This window comes from Schistocerca americana, chromosome 3, assembly GCF_021461395.2.
Source record: "Schistocerca americana isolate TAMUIC-IGC-003095 chromosome 3, iqSchAmer2.1, whole genome shotgun sequence".
NCBI classification, from domain to species: Eukaryota; Metazoa; Arthropoda; class Insecta; order Orthoptera; family Acrididae; genus Schistocerca; species Schistocerca americana.
In genome coordinates this window covers 775767478-775792274 of record NC_060121.1, presented here as the reverse complement: position 1 = coordinate 775792274, position 24797 = coordinate 775767478, and the positions used below count along the sequence as shown (strand labels likewise).

Below are 24797 nucleotides of genomic sequence, written 5' to 3'. Positions count from 1 at the left end.
TACCTTCAGGGCTAAACAATTTTCAAATAAGGTGCTAACTTTATTAATGAATGTTTTGTATTTTCCATTTGTGTCTTGGATGCTGTAAACATCCATCCAATTAATTTCTTTGAGCAATCTCCTAAATTTATCAGTTTTTGACTGTTTTATTGGCCTTCTGTACTCATTTCTGATAGCTGTTCTACCCTGACAATTTTCAAAATTTAGTGTTAGGTGTTGCATGTCTTGGCCAGATAGCCCATTTACTACTTTTATTTTTTATTTTTTTTATTTGTCCCTTAGATCAAATCAGTACAATGGCTTGTGCAACTGATATGGGATAAGTCAATACAAATATACAGTTTACAGGAGTCTAAAAAAGTAAACAAGAACACAGAAGAATGATTATTTTACATTACCTACAAATTGTGTTACTTAAAGTTACTGATTTACAGAGAATTGTTACATGATGTGACAAAATTGACTTAACCATATTCAGCTTTGATACATTATCATGCACTAAGACAATTTTTATTCCAAATTTTCCTGGATGGTATAAAAGCAGTCTTTTATTAAAAGAGATTTCGCTGTCTGTTTGACTTTCTTTATTTCTTGGATTTCTTGTATAAAAGTTGGAAGATGGTTATATAATTTTATTCCCATGCACTTGACACCAGCACTGTACAGTTCTGTTGAGTGGGGAAGTATTCTTAGAGAGATTTTTGATCTTGTGTCATAATCTTGGTAATCCATATTTTTGCTAATTTTGTTGATACTTTTTTTGGTAAAGAATAATAATTCTAGTATATATTGGCATGGGAGGGGCAAAATATTTAGTTTCTTAAATAATGGTTTACAAGTGTCTCTTTGTTTTTTGAACATAATTGTTCTGACTATCTTCTTTTGCAGTTTGAATATCTTAATTGATTCAGAATTTTGGCCCCAGAAGATGATTCCATAGTTAAGTACAGAGTGAAAGAGTGCATGGTGCATTGTGGTTGGGGTACTTGTGTTAGTGACGTTCCTTATTGATCTAATCATGAAGCATACTTTACTAAGTTTTGTGCTGGTAACGTCAATGTGCCTTTTGCATGTGAGCGTATCGGTAATAGTGACCCCCAAAAATTTTATTTCATTTTCAAGTTTAACATTATTTTTTTTCAGTGATATAGTTGGTAGTAATGGATTTCTGTTTTGGGCAGTGTGGAAGGTTATTCCAATTGTCTTTTTTGCATTAAGAAGCAGCCTGTTACTTTGAAGCCATCGATTTATTTGATCTGTGGTCCTACTATATTAGATTGGAGAATTTGTTCGGGCGCAGATATGAGTACAGAGGTGTCATCAGCAAACAAAAGGGTTTTTGTGTCTGGTAGGCTGTGAGGAAGGTCATTTATGTAAAGTAAGAACAGCAAGGGGCCCAGGATGGAGCCTAGGGGAACTCCTTGCTTTATGGTATGTATGGAGGAATGTACAGTGCTAGCTGTACCTGAGAGCTTAGTTTCATTTAATTCAACATACTGCTGTCGATCTTCCAGATAGCTTTTAAACCAGTCATAGGCATTTCCTCTTATTCCATAGGAATGCATCTTTTGCAAAAGTATACCATTATTAACCATGTCGAAGGCCTTTGTTAGGTCTAGGAAGATACCTATGGCTGGGAGTTTTTTGTCCACAAGCTCCAGTGCATGATCTAGAAATTCTTGTATTGCATCAGTTGTAGCTTTCTTACTTTGGAAGCCAAACTGAGCAGGTGACAGGATATTTTCTTTGTCTAGAAAGGACATGATTCTGGTGGCCATTATATATTCAAATACTTTACTAAAAGTTGAAAGCAGTGCAATGGGTTGATAATTACTGGGATCCTCTTTGCTTCCTTTTTTGTGGACAGGTATAATTTTTGCAATTTTGAGCATACCAGGAAATGCACCATTCAGGAATGAGAAGTTTATTATGTGGGCTAGGGGTTTACTGATAAAGTTTCTGCAATTATGAAGGATGAAGCATTGAATTTGATCTTGTCCAGCAGATGATTTTTTTTTTAAATTTTGCTATGAAGTGTCTTTTCTATTTCAATTTCAGATGTAGGCCTTAAAAATAGAGTCTCAGAGCATAAGTTTGGTTCTAGTTTTAAGGGACAGCTATTTTTAAGATGGTTAGCCAGGTTTTCTACTGTTTCTGTAAAGTAGTTATTGAATTCCTCTGCTGTTTCTTTCCCACTGGAGACTAATTTTCCATTTATTTTTAAGCTAATATCACTTTGTAATTGTTTTCCTCTATTAGTATTCATATTAATAAGTTGCCACATGCTTTTGCTCTTATTTGATGACAATTTGAGGTAGTTATCATTCTGTAGCTTTTTGCTGCATTTACTATGTTCCTTAATATATTTTTATATAGAGTAAAGTATGACTTAAATGTTTCACTACGGACTAGTTTGGATTTGCTAATGTAAAAAAGTTCTCTTTTTCTTTGTGATGATCTAATGATTCCTGGGGTGATCCAGCTGGAGAGTTTTCTATCTTTGTTGATACATTTTGTTTGTAAGGGAAAGTGGCAATTAAAATAATAACAGAAAATATCCAAGAATGCTTCATATTTGCTGTCTACTATTTGAGCCTCATATACATTTTGCCAGTTTTCATTTTGTATATCAAAGAGGAAAGTATGCATGTGGGTTTTATTGAAGTTTCTCCTCTGTACAGTGATTTTATTGTGTTCGTGACTGTTATTTTGCAACCAGACCTGCATAATTAATGCATTGTGGTCTGAAATCCTAGTTTGACGGAGGATACAGTACAATTTATATTGCTTGCCACTTGATCCAGACAAGTGGTACTGTGATTTGTTATCCTGGTTGGAGTGTTAACCATTAGGTCTAGGTTGTAGCTGTTCATAAAATTTTTAATGCTTAGATGGCTAGAGTTTTCTGAGAGAAAATCTATATTATAGTCACCACATATTAGAACACTATATGATTTTCTTTTACTTAGATTTTCTATTACTGGTTTTTTTGTAGAAAGTCCCTATGTTACCAGAGGGTGACCTGTAAAGTGCTATTATATAAACATTGAAATCTATAAGCTCTGACCTGACAGTTCTATATCTTTTTCAATACTATACGAATTGCAAATATCAAGAGGTGTAGCAGTAATGTTGTCTTTTACAAATATGCAATTACCTCCACCTTTGTAAGATGTTCTTGAGAAGTGACCTACGAGTTTAAAATTTGGTATCACAACACTTTCTATTTCAAAAGACCTCATGAGATGTTCATTAATACATAATATCTGTGTATCTGACAGTTCACTTGCACTTGATAACAAAGTTTCTAATTCATTAAGTTTGGTTTTGAGCCCTTGTACATTATGGATGTATACTTTTAGATCAAGAATTTTTTTGTTTAATTTTTTTATACATTGGTGAGGAGGTTCAGACTTTACCTTATTTACTACAATTTGCTGATGGAGTCGTTTGCAAGTTTTATGGTGTATCTTTAACTTGTTTGATGCTATCTTTAACTTGTTTGGTGATGCTAAGTTTTTTCTTTTCTCAGAGGGGGATAGAAAAAATCCTCCTTCTTGGGTATATTCCGCCTTGATCTTAAATTAACTCTTACAGGTGTAGCTGTTGCAGTCCTTTGTGGATCTTCTGATGTCTCCTCTTTCCTGCTTTCTTCATTCTTGTTGAATTTGTTTTCCTCATTTTTGCCTGTAAGTCTTTCAGGAAGCTGATAGACAGATCTATTTCGTAATAGTCTTTCTTTAATTATTTCACTGATGTGATCGCACATAACACTTTTTCCGTCGTAATTAAGGTGCATTCCGTGTTTGGTGTGTAGGTTTCGATGTAGTTTACTTACGTCCAGTATATCGCACTTTGCGTATTCTGCACACAATTTCTTAACTTTGATGTTAGTTTTCCTAATTTCTTTATTAACACACGATCTGTAAATTCGGTCGTGTCTATGAGGCACAGTGGCTACTGTTGTGTTCCTAGATTTATTCACTTCTAGAAAGATCTGTAGTGTTATAATGCATGCATCAGCTTCATTTTTAGCTATGTCATTCGAACCCGCTATACATATTATAAAGTCATTATCCTATATTGTGTTCATCTGAAGATCAGTGTCTACAACATGGTGTGTTCCCGCTCCAGGTTTCACTATGCTAGTCACTGCCGTTTCTTGATTTTTCTCTCGGAGCATGCTTGATAGCTTTCTGCCGTGGCTGTCGGCAAGCAAGAGAATACCACACTTTTTCCTTAATGATACGTGTTTGTTCTTACCACTGTTTCCAAGTTTACTGTTGGTGTCCGAATTACAGGTTTTTACAACGTCATGATCAGTTGTACACTCGTTATGACACAAGACATCATATTTGTTTTTATCTAAGAAAGTAACACTTTCAACAGTTTTCGTGATTTGAGATCGAACTTTTTGCGACGCTGCTATCCACTCAGATGATTTATCACGTGTATCTTGTTTCACTTCACACGAATTTTCCACTGTTTGCACTTCGCCGATTTCTTTCTTCAGTGCAGCTATTTCCCTTTTTAAATTATTGACTATGAATTGTAGGCTTGAAATTCGTTTGTTTAGGGTTGTAATTTCAGCTTTACAATTTTCACAGGTTTTCTTTTTAACTACATAACTATAACTTTTTCTCGTGTTAAAATTTCCTACTTCCACACTTGTGGCCATCTTGCCGACTTATCTACTGGTTTTGTAATGTGGATTAGTTGCCTAGGATTGTCTATAAATATATAAATATATTATCAATGGCAGTCTTAGAACATTTGTATACCCTAGTTGGGAAATTTACAGTAGAAATTAAATTAAATGACAATGTAACTGATTTCAGTAACTGTTCACTGACAGTGTTTTTCAGGACATCTATATTAAAATCACCACCAACCACTAGTTCTTTGTTTTTTAATTTTAGATGAGATAATAAATCTTCAAGACCATTTATAAACAGGTTGAAATTTCCTGAAGGTGCTCTGTATATGGCTACTATTATAAAAGACCTATTAAGAAATTCTATCTCTGTTGCTGCTCTAACAAGGGAACCTCCCCATCGCACCCCCCTCAGATTTAGTTATAAGTTGGCACAGTGGATAGGGCTTGAAAAACTGAACACAGATCAATCGAGAAAAGAGGAAGAAGTTGTGTGGAACTATGAAAAAAATTAATAAAATATACAAACTGAGTAGTCCATGTGATAGATATGCAACATCATGGAGAATGTGAACGTAGGAGTGCCGTGGTCCCATGGCTAGCGTAAGTAACTGCGGAACGAGAGGTCCTTGGTTCAAGTCTTCACTCAACTGAAAATTTTACTTTCTTTATTTTCGCAAAGTTATGATCTGTCCGTTCGTTTATTGACGTCTCTGTTTGCTGTAATAAGTTCAGTGTCTGTGTTTTGCGACCGCTCCGCAAAACCGTGCGATTCGTAGATGAAAGGACTTGCCTCTCCAATGGGAAGCGAAAACATTTGATCGCAAGGTCATAGGTCAACCGATTCCTCCACAGGAAAACACGTCTGATATATTCTATACAACACTGGTGACGGCATGTGTGTCACGTGACAGGAATATGTTGTCGACCCACCTAACTTGTACACTTAGCGAATGGGTAAAAAGATTCTTCTACCTTGCCCGATTTAGGTTTTCTTGTGGATGTGATAATCACTCCCAAAAAAGTGATGAAAACATTAGAGTTTGTCACATAAACTGAAAATAAAAAATTAAAATTTTCACTCGAGGGAAGACTTGAACCTAGGACCTCTTGTTCCGTAGCTGCTCTCACTAACCAGGAGACCACGACGCTCCTTGACTCCCACTGTCCTTGATGTTGCCTATCTTCACATGGACTACTCCGTTTGTATATTTTATTAATTTTTTTCATAGTTTCACACAACTTCTTCCTGTTTTCTCGATTGATCTGTGTTCAGTTTTTCAAGGCCTATCCACTGTACCAACTTATAACTAAATCTGAGGGGGCTGCGATGGGGAGGTTCCCTTGTAAGCAAATTTTATTAATGTCAATATTTAAAACTGTTTCTAAGGGATGTGGCAACTCCTCCTTTCTCCATCTTTTGTCTACAGAAGTAGGAGGCTAACTTAAATTCTGTAAGGTTTAACATATCTATACCAGTGGTCACATGATGTTCAGAGAGGCAGATTATATCAACTGGTTTGCTCAACTCTAATTCTTCAACACAAATAAGCAAATCATTAAGCTTACCCCATAGTCCTCGGATATTCTAATGCAATAACAATAACTGATTTTGTGCACTGACTGAATTACAACTGGATGAACCTAATTTTCCTGCAAATTTTTGAGTATCTCTAGTTTCAATCAGAGGCTGTCTGCATGAATTGTGTACATTAAAATTTGCTTTCTACCCTAAAAAAAACTGCTGATTTGTCACTTGTAACCACTGGTACTGCTGGTACCACTGGTACTTGCTGATAGAGTCAACAGGAACTACACAGATGTGAGATCCCATATCTGATCCCAGCAGCCGTTCCACTTCTAAATTTACTCTCTTAACAGAAGAGTTTAAATGAGGCCCGTCATGCCACCTCAGAACAGACACAAGCCCAATACTATTATGTCTCGTTGCTGAAGCTTTCTTTACCAGGTCATTCTCAATTGCTTTTGTCTGCCCCTCCCACTATTACCATGTTGCCTTCCTTTGTAAAGTCTTTACATAGTGAACCTACATCCTCTATCACCTGACCCGGACATGCACTAGGTTTTTGTGACCTGGTAATCTGGCCCTAGTTCATCCTGCAACAGTTAGCCAACACCTCTACCATGTGAACTACCTAACAACAAAACTTTATTCTTCTTGACAGCTTTTTCTGACTTCTTACTTTTCAAACACTTTTTGAAAGTTAGTTGTGTCCTGTCTACTCCTATATCTATTTGTGGCTCATTAGTTTCCAACTGTGTCAACAGATCAAACCTGTTTTCCACATTCACAACTACACTGCCTGAGAACATCCTATTTCTTCTATAACCTGTTGTCACTTCCCACCTGTCTTTTCCCTTCTCTCCCCTTAACCTTTCCAGATCTTGTTTCACTTTATCTAGTTCCACCTCAAGGGCAGCAATCTTCTACTCCTGTTCCAGTATCTTCCTATCTCTACAGCAAATCCTACACAACAGATGAGACTTGTTTATTTCTCCAATTCCCACACCACTACCGTCACCCACATGAGAGAACCTGTAACAGCCCTCACACCACATCCCGGAACTAACAATCCTATGGCAAGTGTTTACATCAAAGCACCAGTGGATGAAAGGGGTGAACTGAAGGGTGGCAAGCACCAAGTAAACAACTTCCTCCACACAAACTCAGGTAAACTCCTGTAGTTGTGTGTTCACAGTCTTCCATCCACAACAGTAATATGGCGTCATTGACTGGAAGGGTAGCTACAAAGTGGTAGGAGGCCTGACACCTTCTACTGCAGTAGAAACTTTATTTCACATTTCCAAATGTGGGTTTGTTATTGCAAAATGTTTCAGTTTTCTTCATCTACAATCTCTCAAATTTTTAAAATAGCATTCTGTTACGCCCTGTACAAAGATGTAACAATACACACTAGATAATTCAAGAATACTCTGCTTGAATATAATGTAAGATACCTGATAAACACTGCAACCAGGGATACTGAAACATGCCAGTCTGCAATAGATAACATAATCACTGGTATTCGTCTTTACGATCTTACATCTTCTGTTATTATAAGTGCTTTGTCAGACCACCATGCAGTAGAACTAAGTGTGCACATAAAAAAGGTTCCTACACACAGTTGCTATAGATATATTAGGATGAATACAGACCAAAATATAACTCATTTGAATAATATGCTAAGGAATGTGGATTGGAACAGTGTTCTAACGACACTTCATAGTTACGGCAGATTCTCAAGTGAACTATCCTACATTCTTAACCAAGCCTGCCCATTAATAAAAAAGAGAGTTCAGTCACATGTTGTAACCTGAAACTGGATATCAAGTTCAGTCACTGAGGCTAGAGAAAAACTAAGATGGTATGAGTATGCTATGTTAAATGACTTGAGCAATAAAAAATTAAAAGAAGAATTCAAAAAGTATCAGAAATACTATGTAGACCTCCTGATTTTGGAAAAACAGAAACATTTTGAAAGTGTCATTCAGAGCTCAAATAATATCTCCAAAACATCATGGTCACTAGTAAATAGGGAAACAGGTAAATCTGAGAAACATACAACTGAAAATCACTTACTGATAAACGGCACAATAGAAACTGATCAGAATAAGATAGCAGATCCATTTAACAATTACTTTGCCTCTGTTGGCTCCAGCATAAACAATCAACTTAAAAATCATAAATGCAAATTCAGAGGAACACGAGTGTCAGGAAGTATATTTTTGATGCCAACAAGTAAAGAAGAAATAATTAAAATAGTGAGTAACTTAGAGAAATCCCATGCAGCAGGATATGATGGTCTTAGTCTGGACACTCTTAAGAAATGTATACATAAAATTGCATCACCTTCATCAACAGTTATCAACTCTCATATGGAAGATGGTCTATTTCCAGATGAGTTGAAAATTGCTCGAGTTGTGAATATTTTTATAAAAGGAAACAGGAATCTAGTAGAAAACTTTCGACCCATTTCTGTTCTTCCAACAATATCCAAAATATTTGAGAAAGTAATATACATAAGAATCTGGTACTTCCTGGTATGTAAAAAAGTTATTTCTAAGGGGAAGGGGCAGTATGGGTTTGTCAAGGGGTCGTCCACTATTACAGCAGCATCCAACTTAATCGTAGGTGTCACTCAAGCAATATATAATAAAGAACATGTATGTGGCATCTTTCTGGACTTACAAAAAGCATTTGACTGTGTTGATACGACCATATTGCTGGACAAACTGTGTAACTATGGCATTCGAGGCACAGCCCATAATCTGATGAGGTTCTCCTCGACAAATAGGAAGCAGTTTGTGTCTATTAGCACTACAGAGGGAGCATACAAATCAAACACCACTGACATAAATTTTGGTATTCCACAGGGGTCAATATTAGGACCACTTCTTTTTATTATTTATGTTAATGATATTCAGTCCATAACAAACCATGCAACAGCTATCTTATATGCAGATGATACCACGTTAATATGCTGCAATCCAAGCTATTCGCAGCTCGAAGTAGAATCCAATACTGCAGCAGGCTTAATTCTGCAGTATTTTAATGAAAACAAACTAAAATTAAACACAAATAAATCCTTCTATATTGAATTTGATATTGGGAGGCAAAAAACTCATGAAAACCAAATCTTAATGGGTGACGAATACATTAAAAAACAATACTCGACCAAATTTCTTAGCCTGACACTTGATGCAGAGTTAAACTGGTCTGATCATGTGAATGATATTTGCAAAAAGCTAAGTACTACCATATATGTCCTAAGAAAACTGACACCTTTTTGTAACATCATCACTCTGAGGCAAATATATTTTGTACTATTTGAATCCCATCCAAGCTATGGGATAGAGGTATGGGGATCCAGCAGTAAAGGTAATATGAAAAGTGTACTTATCTTACAAAAGAAGGCACTTAGAATTATGGGAAAGAAATGTGCCAGGGAGTCCTGCAGAAATTTGTTTAACGAATTTAAAATACTAACTGTTCATAATCTGTATGTGCTGAAGATAATCATTATGGCAGTAAACAGTAACAAAACACTTAATAAATAAATACACAATCACAACACTAGAGGTAGAGAGAGACCCCACATCATCTCTCATAGAACAACACTCTATGAGAAAAGCCCTCACTATGCAGGCATAATACTACTGAATTGCTTCCATCCTAATATCTCCAAAATGCCCATTACAAAACTAAAAACGAAATTAAAATTATGGCTCCTAAACAATCCTATATATTCAATAGATGAGTTTCTAGATTTAGTAAACTCGTATGATGGAAGTCCATCTATCTAAAAATATATGTAATCTCAGATCTTAGACTGTAAATATTTGAATGTCAGATATGAATACCATGTCACAAACTGTAGATCCCTTAATCAAAGTATGGCAATAACAATTTTTTATGTATAGTCCATATATGTAACTCTGTTCTCTTAACTAAATTTAGAAAAAGTTGTGTAGATAAAAGTGCCAGCCAATAATATGTAACCCTAGTAAGTAAGGCTCTGACTTATCCAGAAGACTGCAACAAAAAAAAACCTTTTTTGTAATCAGTTGATGTTGCATCAAAATAAATAAATAAATAAATATTGTAAGAAAAACAGATGCTTTAGTTACCTTATAATGAAATATTACTTATTCACAAATATTTAAGCATAAACTTGTGCTTTAAAAAAAGGAAGAAAATATTTAACATAAACAGAATTTTAACAGGAGGTGATTTTATATGCAATATTTTGTAAAATATGACACTTAAACAATTAGCTTTAAAAAAACTTGACTGCATAATTATTTCAGTTACTAACATTTACACGAGATATGACTGATTAATTGTATATTTTAGTTTGGTTGGTTTCTTAGTCTGTTATGTTATAAATTACTAAACAGATCTACTATTACCAGAATGAGATTTTCACTCTGCAGCGGAGTGTGCGCTGATATGAAACTTCCTGGCAGATTAAAACTGTGTGCCCGACCGAGACTCGAACTCGGGACCTTTGCCTTTCGCGGGCAAAGGTCCCGAGTTCGAGTCTCGGTCGGGCACACAGTTTTAATCTGCCAGGAAGTTTCAGATCTACTATTACTTTGTCATTTCTGTAGAACATCCAAAATGGTAATTTTACAAGAAGGTAGGTGCATTATGAAATTGAGATAATATTCTTTTAAATTTGACAATACTCATTTTGTTAATTATAAACTCATAAAAATGTTATTACAAATCATTAAAAATTGTGCTTTTGCTAATGGCTCTTTGTCTGTTTCATCAAAACTTATATAATTCACAGTATTTCCATACAACTTTAAATAACAAATAATAAATGTGAAATGTGGTTATAAGATATTACAACAGTCAGTACTGTGTTCGCATAATACGTTAAAAAGTCTGTATTGTGGTGATTAGAAATTATGTGCATCATATACTCCAATATGTGAGATTCAGTCTTACATACAGAACCTACATTGATGAAGACTCTATAGTGATTCTTCCTAGGTGTGTCTGTTGAACCACTTATTCTGTTTATGAACTTGCAGCATGTGCTCTAACTCTTAGTATATACATTTTTGACATGGTTTTAGCATTTTCGGATTTACCATCTTTGACTATGTTACTGTGATTTGTCAAATGGGTCTCGGCCTGTAACTAGTCATCAAATGAATAAAAAAAGTAAAATTTGCGGCTTTGGCTGGTTCTTCATTGTACTTATTATGTTGATGAAGTATTTGTTCATCTGGCAAATCCTGATTCCTGGGTGAATATCTGTTATAGAATTTGGCACTATCACAATATTTGGAAGGAAATCACCTATAAGAAATAGTTCATATTTTTAAGTATTTTCTTCATTCCTATGACATTTTGTTTCATTTTTACTTGTTTTGCTAAACTTGGCTAAAATTACCTTGGAAGTATCTTATGCTCTTCTGTATGTATACATTTCATTTTAGTGGTAAGATTCTTAATTAATGAGTAAATTGAAAAAGTGTAAATTTTTTTACTTTTTTTTTGTGCCCTTGAGGAACAACTCACATGGGATTTGAAGAAGGAATATTTGTGTGTCAGCTCTTTGCTTAGATATGTATATTTTTGTGACTTCTTATGCTTTCCAGACGGATCTGTTGCAAATGCACTTCTTGGGTTTTCCACTGGATTGTATTGTGTAAGAGTCACAATATTTCATTGCTGCAACTGCTCAATATAATCAGGTGGCAGTAGTTGCTGCTGTCACTACTGCAAGGCACGACTGATCATAATTGTGTGGTGGCATTGAAATTTATCAGACCAGGAGCCAGTAATACATGTGCTTGAGAAGAATCTTGCAGTTGGAAGAAAGCAGTGCTCCTAATGTCCCCTGCTGGGAGCAGCAAAAAGGCCTTTCATGCGTGCACTATGGGTAATGACTGTGCTTCCAGATGCTCCTGTGGTTGAAGGCCGTGCAGTCTTTGGGGAACTGCAGCCTGTTGGCGTAGGCTCTTAGTCATTTTTAGAAGAAATAGAACTCTTCTGGTTCCACAAAGACTGTACGGCCTACCACAGATGCATAAGGATGGGTCTCCTCTTTGCCCAATAGTGAGCAACATTGGAGGGCAACATATTTTCTGGCCAAACCTCTTACTACGGGATCTCTCATAGGCAAGTGTAATCACCATATCTAGTACTCAGAGGACTACATAGGACTCCTGAAGACACTTAAGCTACAACTATTGAGCCTTTAGGTTAGCTTTGATGTTGTATCTCTATTTGTGAAAGTACACTAAGTGGCTGAAAATGACTTGCAAGTTCATGGCACCCTCCGTCAATAATTCTGGAACTTAATATGGTGTTGGCCTGCCCTTAGCCTTGATGACAGCTTCCACTCTCACAGACATACGTTCAATCAGGTGCTGGAAGGTTTGTTGGGTACTGGCAGCCCATTCTTCATGGAGTGCTGCACTGAGGAGAGGTATCGATGTTGGGCGGTGAGGTCTGGCACAAAGTCGGCCAGTCCATTACAGGGATGTTATTGTCGTGTAACCACTCTGCAACAGGCCATGCATTATGAACAACTGCTCGATCATGTTGAAAGATGCAGTCGCCTTCCCGGAATTGCTCTTCAACAGTGGGAAGCAAAAAGGTGCTTAAAACATCAATGTAGGCCTATGCTGTGATGGTGCCATGCAAAACAACAAGGAGTGCAAGCTCCCTCCATGAAAAACATCACCTCACCATAACACCACCGCCTCCGAATTTTACTGGTGGCACTACACATGCTGGCAGATGACGTTCACCGGGCATTTGCCATACCCACCCACACCCTTACCATCAGATCGCCACATTGTGTACTGTGATTCATCGCTCCACACAATGTTTTTCCACTGTTCAATCATCCAATGTGTACACTCCTTACAGCAAGCGAGGCATCATTTGGCATTTATCGCCATGATGTGTGGCTTATAAGCAGCTGCTTGACCATGAAATCCAAGTTTTCTTACCTCCCACCTAACTATCATAGTACTTGCAGTGGATCCTGATGCAGTTTGGAATTCCTGTGTGATGGTCTGTATAGATGTCTGCCTATTTCACATTACAACCCTCTTAAAACTGTGGCGGTCTCTGTCAGTCAACAGACGAGGTCGGCCTGTATGCTTTTGTGCTGTACGTGCCCTTTTACATTTCCACTTCACTATTACATCAGAAACAGTGGACCTAGGGATGTTTAGGAGTGTGGAAATCTCGCAAGCAGACGTATGATGCAAGTGACACCCAATCACCTGACCACATTCGAAGTCCGTGAGTTCCGCGGAGTGCCCCAATCTGCTCTCTCATAACATCTAATGAATACTGAGGTTGCTGAAATGGAGTACCTGACAGTAGGCAGCAGTACAATGCACCTAATATGAAAAACGTATGTTTTTGGCGGTGTCCAGATACTTTTGATCACATAGTGTACCTCTACAGGATTCATTAGAGCGTATCAGCAGGCAGTTTGAGGAAGACATTGTGGCATTGTTTAAACAAGTGCTTATCTCAACTTATTTCTTATTCAGTGACCAGTATTTTGAACAAATGGACAGTGTCGCCATGGGAAGTCCTCTGTCTCCCATGGTGGCCAACTACTTTATGGAAGACTTTGAGGAATAAGCACTGCAGTTTGCAAGTCTCAAACCTTTCTGCTTTTGGCAGTATGTTGACGATACATTTAGGGTGTGTCCCCATAGGATAAAGACATTACCTGTGTTTCTCCAGCATCTGAACTCACGATTCCAATATTCTACTCACAGCGGAAGTGGTAAAGGATGGTATTTTACTTTCATGGACATCATAGTCAGAAGAAAAGCCAATGGTACACTGGGACACAGTGCTATACGGAGCCATATTTGCAGGCCACAAGTTGTTATCAGCCTGCACAATGTGGTAGTGTCTTACACTTTTTGGTGCATAGAGCACATGTGATCTTAGATCCTGACAGTCTACCTAGTGAGCTACAACACCTAATAACGGTAATCCAACAGCTTGGCCATTCTGATAGACAGCTATGCCATGCATTCAGTTTACAAACCAAATTTGAAGCAGGGATGTAAATGAAGATGTGGAGGCACCCACTGCAATGGCATTCTTGCGCTGTTTTGGTGGCTTGTCTTCAGTAATAGAATGAATCCTCAAAAGGCACGATAACAAGTGCATTTTTCAGCCACTGGCAAAATTAAGGAGTTTATTGTGCTCAGTCAAACATGATGTTGGCCTTAGGAAATGTGGCGTGTATAATATACCGTGCCAGTGTGGAAAATCTTTTACTGGGCAGACATGCCGAACTGTGCAAGAATGTTGTGTCGAACACCATCGTCATATATGTCTGGGCAACCTGATAAATTATGAGTAGTGGAACATTGCTTAAAATTGGGGAATTGAATGTTTTACAAAAAGACTGAAATTTGGTCCCCAGCATCATCTTCCTGGTCTGATAAATTTCAGTGCCATCGCATGATTATGATCAGTCGTGCCTTGCAGCAGTGACAGCAGCAACTACCACCACCTGATGATTTTGAGCAGTTGCGTTGATGAAATATTGTACGATTTACACAATACAATCTGGCAGAAAACCCAAGAAGTGTATTTGCATGTATATTTTTTGTTTTTATGATACGTTCCTCACTCTTGAGGAGCTCTTCACTATGTTCCTATGGACCAAACAGTGTATCTACTCTAATTTAATCTAGCAGTATCAGTTTTTCATGATGAAAGTTGTTTTGTTGCTTATTTATACACAGGGTGATTTTATTCTGTATTGACTGTTTGTAAGACAACCTTTTGTGTTTGGTTTGCTTTCTCTATCAGAAATTCTTGTGTTTTATCAATGGTTATTGTATTGTTATCATCCTTAAAAACAATTTGCCTCCATATGTGTGGTGTCTATGAAGTCAACAATATTTACATGTTATTACTTTTCTGTTTACTTGGGAGATGAGGAATGTAGAGGCAGAGGGAACACAATTCAGATGTTTGCAGTTAATTCAAATTTACACCACAAATAATGCTCTGTTATCCAAATGTATACTTACGACTGACATGTATCATGAGGAGTGGGGGGGAGGGGGGGGGGGGCAAGGGAAGAGGAGGAATAGTGTTTAATTAGCTTTATGATGTAGTGAAATAATCAGGAGATTAACTACTCATGCAATTGTCTTGTGCAGACTTGTGGAACTCCAACATCTTCCTTGGTCAAATCATGATGTACTAAAAGTCATACAGAATGGTCGATTAAAGGAGCACATGGAACGTGTCAGCATGGAGACCGTCCCTCGTCTGTCATACCTGTTACAGAGGGCACTAGTGCGCATCGGCCGTGAGGCACAAAGGCTCTCTCGCCCTCTTGGCATGTGCAGCAAACAAGAAGTCAGTTCTGCTCTGCGAATCACCTTATGTCCTGCACTTGCTGATTCCTGTACTAAGGTATTAACTGCAGTTTAAATGGTGCTTTATCATCATTTGATATTTTTGATAAAATATTTGTATTTCATTGTACTTTATTTAATGCATTGAGAGTATTCAAATTAGAAAAAAAAAGGAATAACCATGAGGGAAGTATGAATATTGAAAAGGTTTTATTTAATGTTTTCATTCATTGCAAAGCTTGTGAAGCTTCAGTTGGGCACAGTTGCTTGACTTACTGTGTAATTGTATCAATACGAGAAAATATAAGGGTTGGAACTTTAATAGTGGCAAGTATTTATTTACAGCTCATACAAAATAGATACGTGTTTCAAAGTTTTACTGACCTTCAAAGTAGTCACCAGCATTGTGCATAACCCATTGCCAGCGGTGTGGGAGTCGTAGGACACTCTTAGCAGTGCCACTTGTGTTGACAGTTCGAGTGGCATGGTCTATTGCCCAACGAATTTGTAGCAGCTCCAAAGCAAATGCCATGAAGTGTTTCCTGCAGTTTAGAAATCAAGTTGAACTCACGAGGGCTTAAGTCAGGGGAGTGCAGTAGGTGGTATAGCACTTAGCAGACCCATCAGCCAAACAAATCAGTAACAGCTTGCACTGTATGTGCTTGAGCACTGTCCTGCAAAATGATGGTCAGGTTCTGCAGAAAGTGTCATCACTTCTGTCTCTATACTGTTCATTTTTGGAACACAACCTCTGACCAGCTTAGAGACAGAAGCGATGACACTTTCTGCAGGACCTGCCCATCATTTTGCAGGACAGTGCTCAAGCACGTACAGTGCAAGCTGTTACTGATTTGTTTGACTGATGGGGCTGTTAAACGCTATACTACCTACTGCACTCCCCTGACTTAAGCCCTCATAAGTTCAACTCTATTTCTAAACTGAAGGAAACACTTCACGGCATTCACTTCAGAGCTGCTACAAATTCATCGGGCACTAGACTGCGCCACTCAAACTATCAGCACTTGGCACTGCTAAGAGTATCCTACAACTTCCACATCGCTGGCAATGGGTTATACACAATGCTGGTGACTACTTTGAAGGTCAGTAAAAATTTGAAACATGTATTTATTTTGTACGAGATGTAAATAAATAGTTCCCACTATTAAAGTTCCAACTGTCATATGAGTAACCATTGAGAGACGCTGCTGGTGCTGATTATCTGTTAGTTTTACAATAATGTATGACATATGATTTGTCATAATTATCATGATTTCTTGTATTATAAATTAGAAATGTATAAATTCAGAATGCACAGTGCAATTACTCAAATGTAGCATGCTATAAACATGTGCTTGACAGAGAAGATTAGACCTCAAACCACACTGTACAGAACTACAACATATTGTCACTGGGCGCTGTTTGTAATTGATTTCTGCATCATAACATTGGATGGATTGTGGCATTGACCGCAACTGCATTTACGGTACCGTAACAATAGCAGCATTCAGCAGGTTATTGGGCACAGTGAACACCATGTGTGGAATCACTACCCTTTAGCTAACTTGTGAATTGGAAGAACTTGGTACATTCAACCAATTAAAATAATGATTAAGAATCCAAATTAATTTGTTTTATTTTTTGATTTCAGTGCTAGTAATTCAGTGCGCTCCTAATTGTAATCAGTCCCTTGGAACTAAGACCCTCATCACATCTTCTAGTTCTACAAGTTCGAACAAAACTATACCTATACAAACATTTACGTACCGAAACATTAAATTATTACTGTACTGCTCAATACTATTTATGCTTACGCTTGCTAAATTTTATCAATAAACTTTGAGAAAATCTGCTGCCTTCTCAGGTATATTAATTCACTGGTATGTAGTGTGTATTGTTAGCTGCAGATGTATGTGATTATACTGATAGTTTTCAAAGCAATTAACTACCCGCATATGTAAATACTGAATCCTGTTTGCATAACAGTTTTCAGAATTGTTCTACATAATGTAATACCTTAAAACAACCATTTTAGCTGCTGGTGATTTATTGTGGGTTCCATAAAGATTCTGTAGTGATACATATGGCAGAAAAGGTTTGTAACTGGAACAAGAGCTATCAATTTGTTAACACATTGAATCCCATTGTTTCTATGATTTGCTTGGACTGAAGATGAAAGAGTACGCTGAGGACCATGGGGAGCAGCAACCGACCTGACATCTACATTTTGCATTTCCACCATTGAGCACTTTGTCTGCTGGCAATGTCATCAGTCTTGCAGTTATGATCATGATGCGTACACAAAATGCGCACAGCATATTAATAAATTGTGTGACTTGGGCAGCCAATGTCAATTAAAAACTGGAAACTTTTCCTAGGTACTTTCCACACACATGGAGAGATCCTAGCAACCATTTCATCACATCCTTACAAAAAAAGAGAACCTCATCTTTCAACTGATATAAAATCTAGTTACAGCTTCAGATAGAAGGGGAAATGACAAATTCAGTGACCATAATCACAGGTTGATCATCTGCGTATTAAATGATTTGGAAAACTTAATATGCAAATTTCATATATAAAATCAATTTTGCTCGAGATTGTGTGCCCACTGATGTGTTGCTGATTATAGAACCATTGGATGAGTAGTTTGGATACCTGTGAAGCATATTATTGAAAAAAGTTCATAGATAGTGTGGCAATTAAAGGAAGAAAAGCTGTTTTGTTCAGATTTGGCTCATAGTGCAGAGGAGGACCATTTTTCTATACATCCTTCAGTGGCATCACTTTAAAATAGTCAACTTAAGAACCTGGAAGTCACCTCCACTCCACCGCAAAAAAAGCAGTGGGAGAGGCCAGCACAGTCTTCCTATATTTTAGTGCTGGAGGCATACCAACTAGACAATAAAACTAATGCAGACATACTCTCCAGCCCTACTGTCATGCACTCTGTCATGTCATCCATTTGGTTTTGAATGGTTTGTGAAGATTGATGCAGAATTCTACAGCCATCTCAGATAGCAGCATGTTCTAACCTCTGTCACCTTGGACAGATCTGCAAAGAGTAATCATGGTTTCAATCCAGTCATGTTGTGAGAGGATGCGCTCAACTACCACAGTCACTGAAATTCAGTGCATAAGCAGCCTGCTTTGTAAGGAGACCACAGACTGTATGCCGATGCTACTTCAGTAAGAATTGCAGAATGCTTTGCATTCAAATCTAGTGGTCAATCAATATCTCCTTTCATTTTCTCAGAGCAGTTTCCCACAATTTTCACCATTTAGAACACCCTAGAGACTGGAAAAACTTTTCGTTCATCTTTTGTATCCTTCTTTTATAAATTCAGAATCCTTTGGAGGACAGGCAGTTACTACAGACAAATCTGGCCTTGCAGAGTGGCATTTTTCCACTCTGTAAAGGTTGCCACAAATTTCTTTTGTTTTTATGGTTTTAATAAATTTAAAAATTAATTGACTTTTTAATAAATTTAAAAATTAATTTACTTTCTGCCGCACTGCTATTTTCTGTGGCCTTTTCTCTGTATCTAATTCTCCAAGCACTTTCTGGCTGACATTTGTTGTAGATTCCATTCTTTGAGGCTGCCATGGTCAAGGGTAAGCTATTATTTATGTGGAGACACTGGGAGAAAGTTGCAGTTAGGGAAGCAGGTTCGATAATCACCATCAATAGTATTCCACCATTTCATTTTGCTGTCTGTTTAATATGATTCAGTGGAGTCATACAATGCTAACCTTTGTTAAATACTTGCCTCGTTAGTTGCTGACTCACTGGCAAACCACTTATAAGCTAGCCAAGGTTATATAAAACACTGTCATGATCAACCTTTAATGGCTCACCCGAAGATGACCAAGCGAGGTGACGCAGTGGTTAGCACACTGGACTTGCATTCGGGAGGACGACGGTTCAATCCCGTCTCCAACCATCCTGATTTAGGTTTTCCGTGATTTCCCTAAATCGTTTCAGGCAAATGCCGGGATGGTTCCTTTGAAAGGGCACGGCCGATTTCCTTCCCAATCCTTCCCTAACCCGAGCTTGCGCTCTGTCTCTAATGACCTCGTTGTCAATGGGACGTTAAACACTAACCACCACCATCACCTGAAGATGACTGGCAGGTGCCCAGATATATGGTAATAGACAATGATCTGCTGCACTTCTGGAACATTGAGCATTCTCTCTCTCTCTCTCTCTCTCTTTCTCAACAACAGTTACGGGTTGGAACCCACTAACTTGTCTATACATTGTAAATGAAAAATGCAATATTGTGTATGTTTTACAGACTTAATAGCTGGCCGTTGTGGCCGAGTGGTTCTGGGCGCTTAAGTCCAGAACCACGCTGCTGCTATGGTCACAGGTTCGAATCCTGCCTCGGCCATGGATGTGTGTGCTGTCCTTAGGTTAGTTAGGTTTAAGTAGTTCTAAGTCTAGAGGACTGATGACCTCAGATGTTAAGTCCCATAGTGCTCAGAGCTACTTGAACCATTTTTGAACAGATTTAATTTATTTTATTAACCAGTTTTTGGCTTAGGCTGTGTTCACAGTAACAATGACCAGGATTGGCAGGCATTGTCATCAGTGATCACCCAATTACATTAGCCAACAGACATTGCATCTCATCTCCTTCATCAATTTTTGGAGGGATCAAGGAGGTTAAGTTAGATTAGAGACTATTCTGTCAAGGAGGTTAGAATCTATTTTAACCTTCTTAAGTGGGGTGGACGCCACACGCCTCTGCCTGCTTGAAGGAGAGTGCTGCATTTTGCTGTTAAAAAGATGCCGTGTGTGTGAATGAGCTATGTCTGTCGTGAAAGAACATGGTAAGTGCTGTACACTCTTCCCCCAGTTATTCAAATAACCAGACGGATTTTATGGTATATATGTGTTGAAGATAGAAATGTTGTGTTACATACTCAAGGCAATTTGTGGTGACATTGAAAAGCAAAATTTCAAACACTCTGCACAACTTCGATTAAATTCAGCAAAATAGACAAGGGTGAATTAACCTTCAATGACTCTCCTTCAGCATATGTGTGAGAGACAAACATAAATTTTAGAATAAGTTAGTCTAAATCATTAAAGCACTGAACAGTGGAAACACATACACCACATTTGCAAACCACTTTATATAACATAATTACCACTCTACTGGCATAAAAACACCAGCAAGCAATAATAATTCTTCTTAGACAGCTAATGCCCACCCATCTCTTCCCAAAGTAAAAATACTACAGTAACTTCAGGTATCAAAACAGACACATGCCACCTTTCTCCCATGAATCCATCTTTTTTTTTTAGGTCTAGGCCAGAAATTTCTGGTACAGTTTTGTTTGTATTGTAGATGCTGTGCTGCATAAAATATAGTCATAGGCTGAAATGTCAAGACACCCACAGAACATGCATAATGTAACATAAGATAACATTCAAAAAATTATTATTTAATCTTTAAGTTGTTCAAAGCTTGTGCATTCCAATAAAGTGGCGATTTGGGACCAAAATGTGGAGAAATATTCCTGTTATTATTTTACTTATTCTCAGGAGCCACAGACTCCTATTTCTTTTGGTCTAAACTTAAAAATTTCTCACAATTCGTGCTTTTCATGTAGGACCATATACCAACTTGACTGAAGAAATCAAATTGGTCTAAATTCCACCTACTGCCATCTGATGTCTGTATGTACAGACATTTATTGGTTACAATGATACTGCACACATACTGGTGTATTGATTTGAAAAGATCAGTAGTCTTTGGCCGATGTCACTCATAGGCAGAATCTCCTGATGTCAGAACCACTGTGATCATTGCCTTACAAGGCCCTCATCAGACATTAACTGACCATCGTTGTCAAGGAAAGTACAACATTCAGGAGCAACACTGGAATAGATAGTATTCTTCAGTGTTGTTCCCAAATATTGTACCTTCTTTGACAACAATAGTCAATTAGTCTGATGATGGTCTTGTAAGCTGAGAAATGGTTAACAAAATAAATTAATTCTGTAGAACACTCACAATTATTGTGTTTTTCATAGATGGTTATGTTGTTCTGCCAAGAAGTGACAAAAGAATTAGTTAACATGGCTGTAGATTATTGAGTCATATTCAAGTATAAAGTAATTAACATAATACTTATACACTAAGGTTTTATAATTAAACATTCTTAATTCTTCCCCATAATAATTATGTTGAATAATCTAGTTCATATGAGGTACACAACATTTGTAACATTAGTTTTAAAACTATGTCCTGATCTCCCATAGTTACAGAAGCAGACAGCAAGACACATTGCAATGTGACTCACATAAACAGTGCATCCAAAGTTCTTCTATATCAATAAGAGATAGTCATATAATGGAAACTCCGGGGAGGAATATCAGCAGTGTAGGAAAAGAACTGTAAAGAAGATATGTCAAGTTGCAGACAGACACAATTAAAAGACACTTACATAAAGTTTTCGTCCACAGCCTTCATCAGCAGTAAAAGAGAAACACACACCGTTCACACACACACACAAGCAAACACACCTCATGCACACACTACTGCCAGCTGCAGCATCTTGGGCTGGGTGTCTGTCTCTCTTTTACTGATGAAGGGCGTAGTTGAAAGCTGTATGTAAGTGTCTTTTAATTGTGCCTATCTGCAACTTGACATGTCTTCTTTACGGTAAACTGCAATCTTCTTTTTCCTACCTTGTCAATAAGAGATAGTATTTCCACCTTCAAAGCTACAGCAACTCTGATTTCATGGATAGGACAGAATATTAACAATTCTATAAAATTCATCAAAGGTATACCTGTTCTCATCTCCCTCCCCCCCCCCCCCCCCCCCACACACACACACATACACACACACACACACACAGCAGTCCTCCCACTAACACCAAGAATTAGCTACAAAGGTGCACCTCCCTTGGCAGCTGATATCACCCTGGATTGGAACAACTGAAGTACAGACTGTGCCAGGGCTTTGATTATCTTTCATCTTATCTTGAAATCAGGGACATCCTACCCAAGATCCTTCACACTCCTCCTAAAGTGGTGTCCCATCGCCCCTCCAAACTGCACAACATCCTGATCCATCTTTATGCCACTCCTGCTCCTAACCATTGCCAAAGGGGTCATAGCTTACCTCCTACTCCAGACCAGTCACAGGCTTGTCCATCCCATCAGAGGGCGGGCCACCTGTGAAACCAAACATGTCATATATCAACTCTGCTGCAAACACTGCACAGCATTTTATGTTGATATGTCTACCAACCAGCTGTTCACTACGATGAATGACCACTGCCAGACTGTTGCCAAGAACATCTTGTAGCACAGTATGCAGCTGAGTACAACATGCTCAATTTTAGTGTCTGTTTCGCAACCCGGACCATCTGGATCCTTCCCTCCACTACCAGATTTTCTGGACTACATGCATGGGAGTTATCTTTACAACACCTCTCTGCTCTCCTAATAATCCTGGCCTCAGTTCGGGTAACCCACTGTCCCTGTACACTCCACCCAATAGTTTCCCCTCTCTCCATCCCAACAATCCCTCCCAATTTACGTCTCCACATCAGTTTAATGTCACCACTCCCCCGCCAGCCCACACAATCATGCATCATTACATGCCTAGCCCATATACATGCCACCCCTCCCTCTGAGCCGCTAGCTACACTGGTCTTCCCCAGTCCCTCTCCTTGCCTCACACCTCTCCCCCCCTGCACCCAGTCCACCTGCGCCACAACCAGTCCACCTGCAGAGAAACAAAGATTGGCACTGTTAGTCCAACAGGCATCACATAGGGGCAGAGGCATCTATGCGTGTGCTTGTGTTTTCTGTCTGTATTTTACTCTAGTTCGTCTAAGGATAACTCCGAAAGCTAGAAAGTTTTCTTCTTTTGTGTGTGGCTATTGACAGTGCCTCTTGATATCTCAGTGGTTCTGCTTTTCTACAAGTGGTCTCCTTTAATCCAAAGATATTTATAATGCCTATTTCAACTGCAAAATGTGAACCAGTAATAAATTTCAGTTGTAATCAAATATTTGACAAAGCAACTTAATGCAAGCAATCATTGCTAAATTCTTAAGTAACATACTTTTATATTTTAGCTAGATGATAAATGAAAACGGCTAATTAAAGTCATTATAACAAATTCTTCAGTGTTCAAAGATATGAAATACTTCATAATAAATTATTCACAGCATATAAATAACAGGCTGCATGCATTATTGCAGGCTTGTCTGCGCGCTGCTGCTATGTTTGCCGTATCTGGTGATTCACAACTCAAGCAGAGCAAGTCATGCCGAGCTGGTCTGCAGTTATCTGTTGGCAAATTTCAGCGCTGGATGGCTGATGTGAGACTGGGAAAATTTATCCATGAGTAAGTTTCAAACTTATGTGCAAATATTCTGTCTGCCAAAGGTACTGTGAAAATAATTTTTGTGAATGCACGTATGAAGTATGAATCGGCTTCTTAACAAGTATGTTGTCTTTTAATTGAGTGTATTGCATGGATTATGTTGGTGCTAAATTTTTACTTGTATATATGAATGTTCTGCTTCTGTTTCCACTTTCTAATTGTAGTGGTTAATAAAAAAGAAAAGTGAAGAAAAGGTTGAAAATGTGGGAAGAAATGGTGAATAAAAAGGGGGTTTTAAAATCATAAATGACCGTGAAAAAGGGAAAGAATGAAAGAAATGCAAATCAGACTTCGTATTACAGAAAAGTTATCGGACTTAGCGATTCGGAAAAGCTATTGTTGGGGTGGTCCTTGTGGCGTTTCTGAGCAAAAGTCAAACCAATTTCCACTACAAAAATTATTTGAAAAAAGACAGAGAATAACAAATGTGACTAACAGGGGGAAATGGCGTAGATAAGAGTTCATTCTTTACCATGTTAACATGTCTTCTTTCGTGCGGCGTCCAGGTCTTCAAAAATCTCCTACTTCATTTCTGCATGAAAAGTCTGCTCCGAAATCTTGCAATAAGTTTCATTGTCCAGGAATTTCTAATGTATACAAAACCATCTTGATATTACATACAATTTATTTTACGTTGCTTCCCTCCTCCAAATGTCATAACTTCCACAATATGTCTAAACATTAATAAGTTTTTTTCGTCTTCATCAGATCACGTCTGCATTAAGCTTCCGCTCTCGAGAGACAATAAAGAAACCGATAGAAAACAAAAAAGAGTTACAATTTTAGTATTTTCTCTGCCATCGAGCGGTCATACCGCTGCGATGGTATAA

At 37.9% G+C, this 24797-nt stretch overlaps 1 protein-coding gene across 4 annotated transcripts in view; it reads left to right on the top strand.

Moving 5' to 3' along the window:
• Positions 1-24797, top strand: part of LOC124606742 (ankyrin repeat and BTB/POZ domain-containing protein 2) — a 651374-nt gene that overhangs the window by 474729 nt on the left and 151848 nt on the right. For all 4 annotated transcript variants that reach the window (XM_047138777.1, XM_047138776.1, XM_047138775.1 and 1 more), the window contains 2 exons: positions 15353-15611; positions 23783-23928. In XM_047138777.1, coding sequence (XP_046994733.1) covers positions 15353-15611; positions 23783-23928 — 405 coding nt within the window. The remainder of the gene's footprint in view (positions 1-15352; positions 15612-23782; positions 23929-24797) is intronic.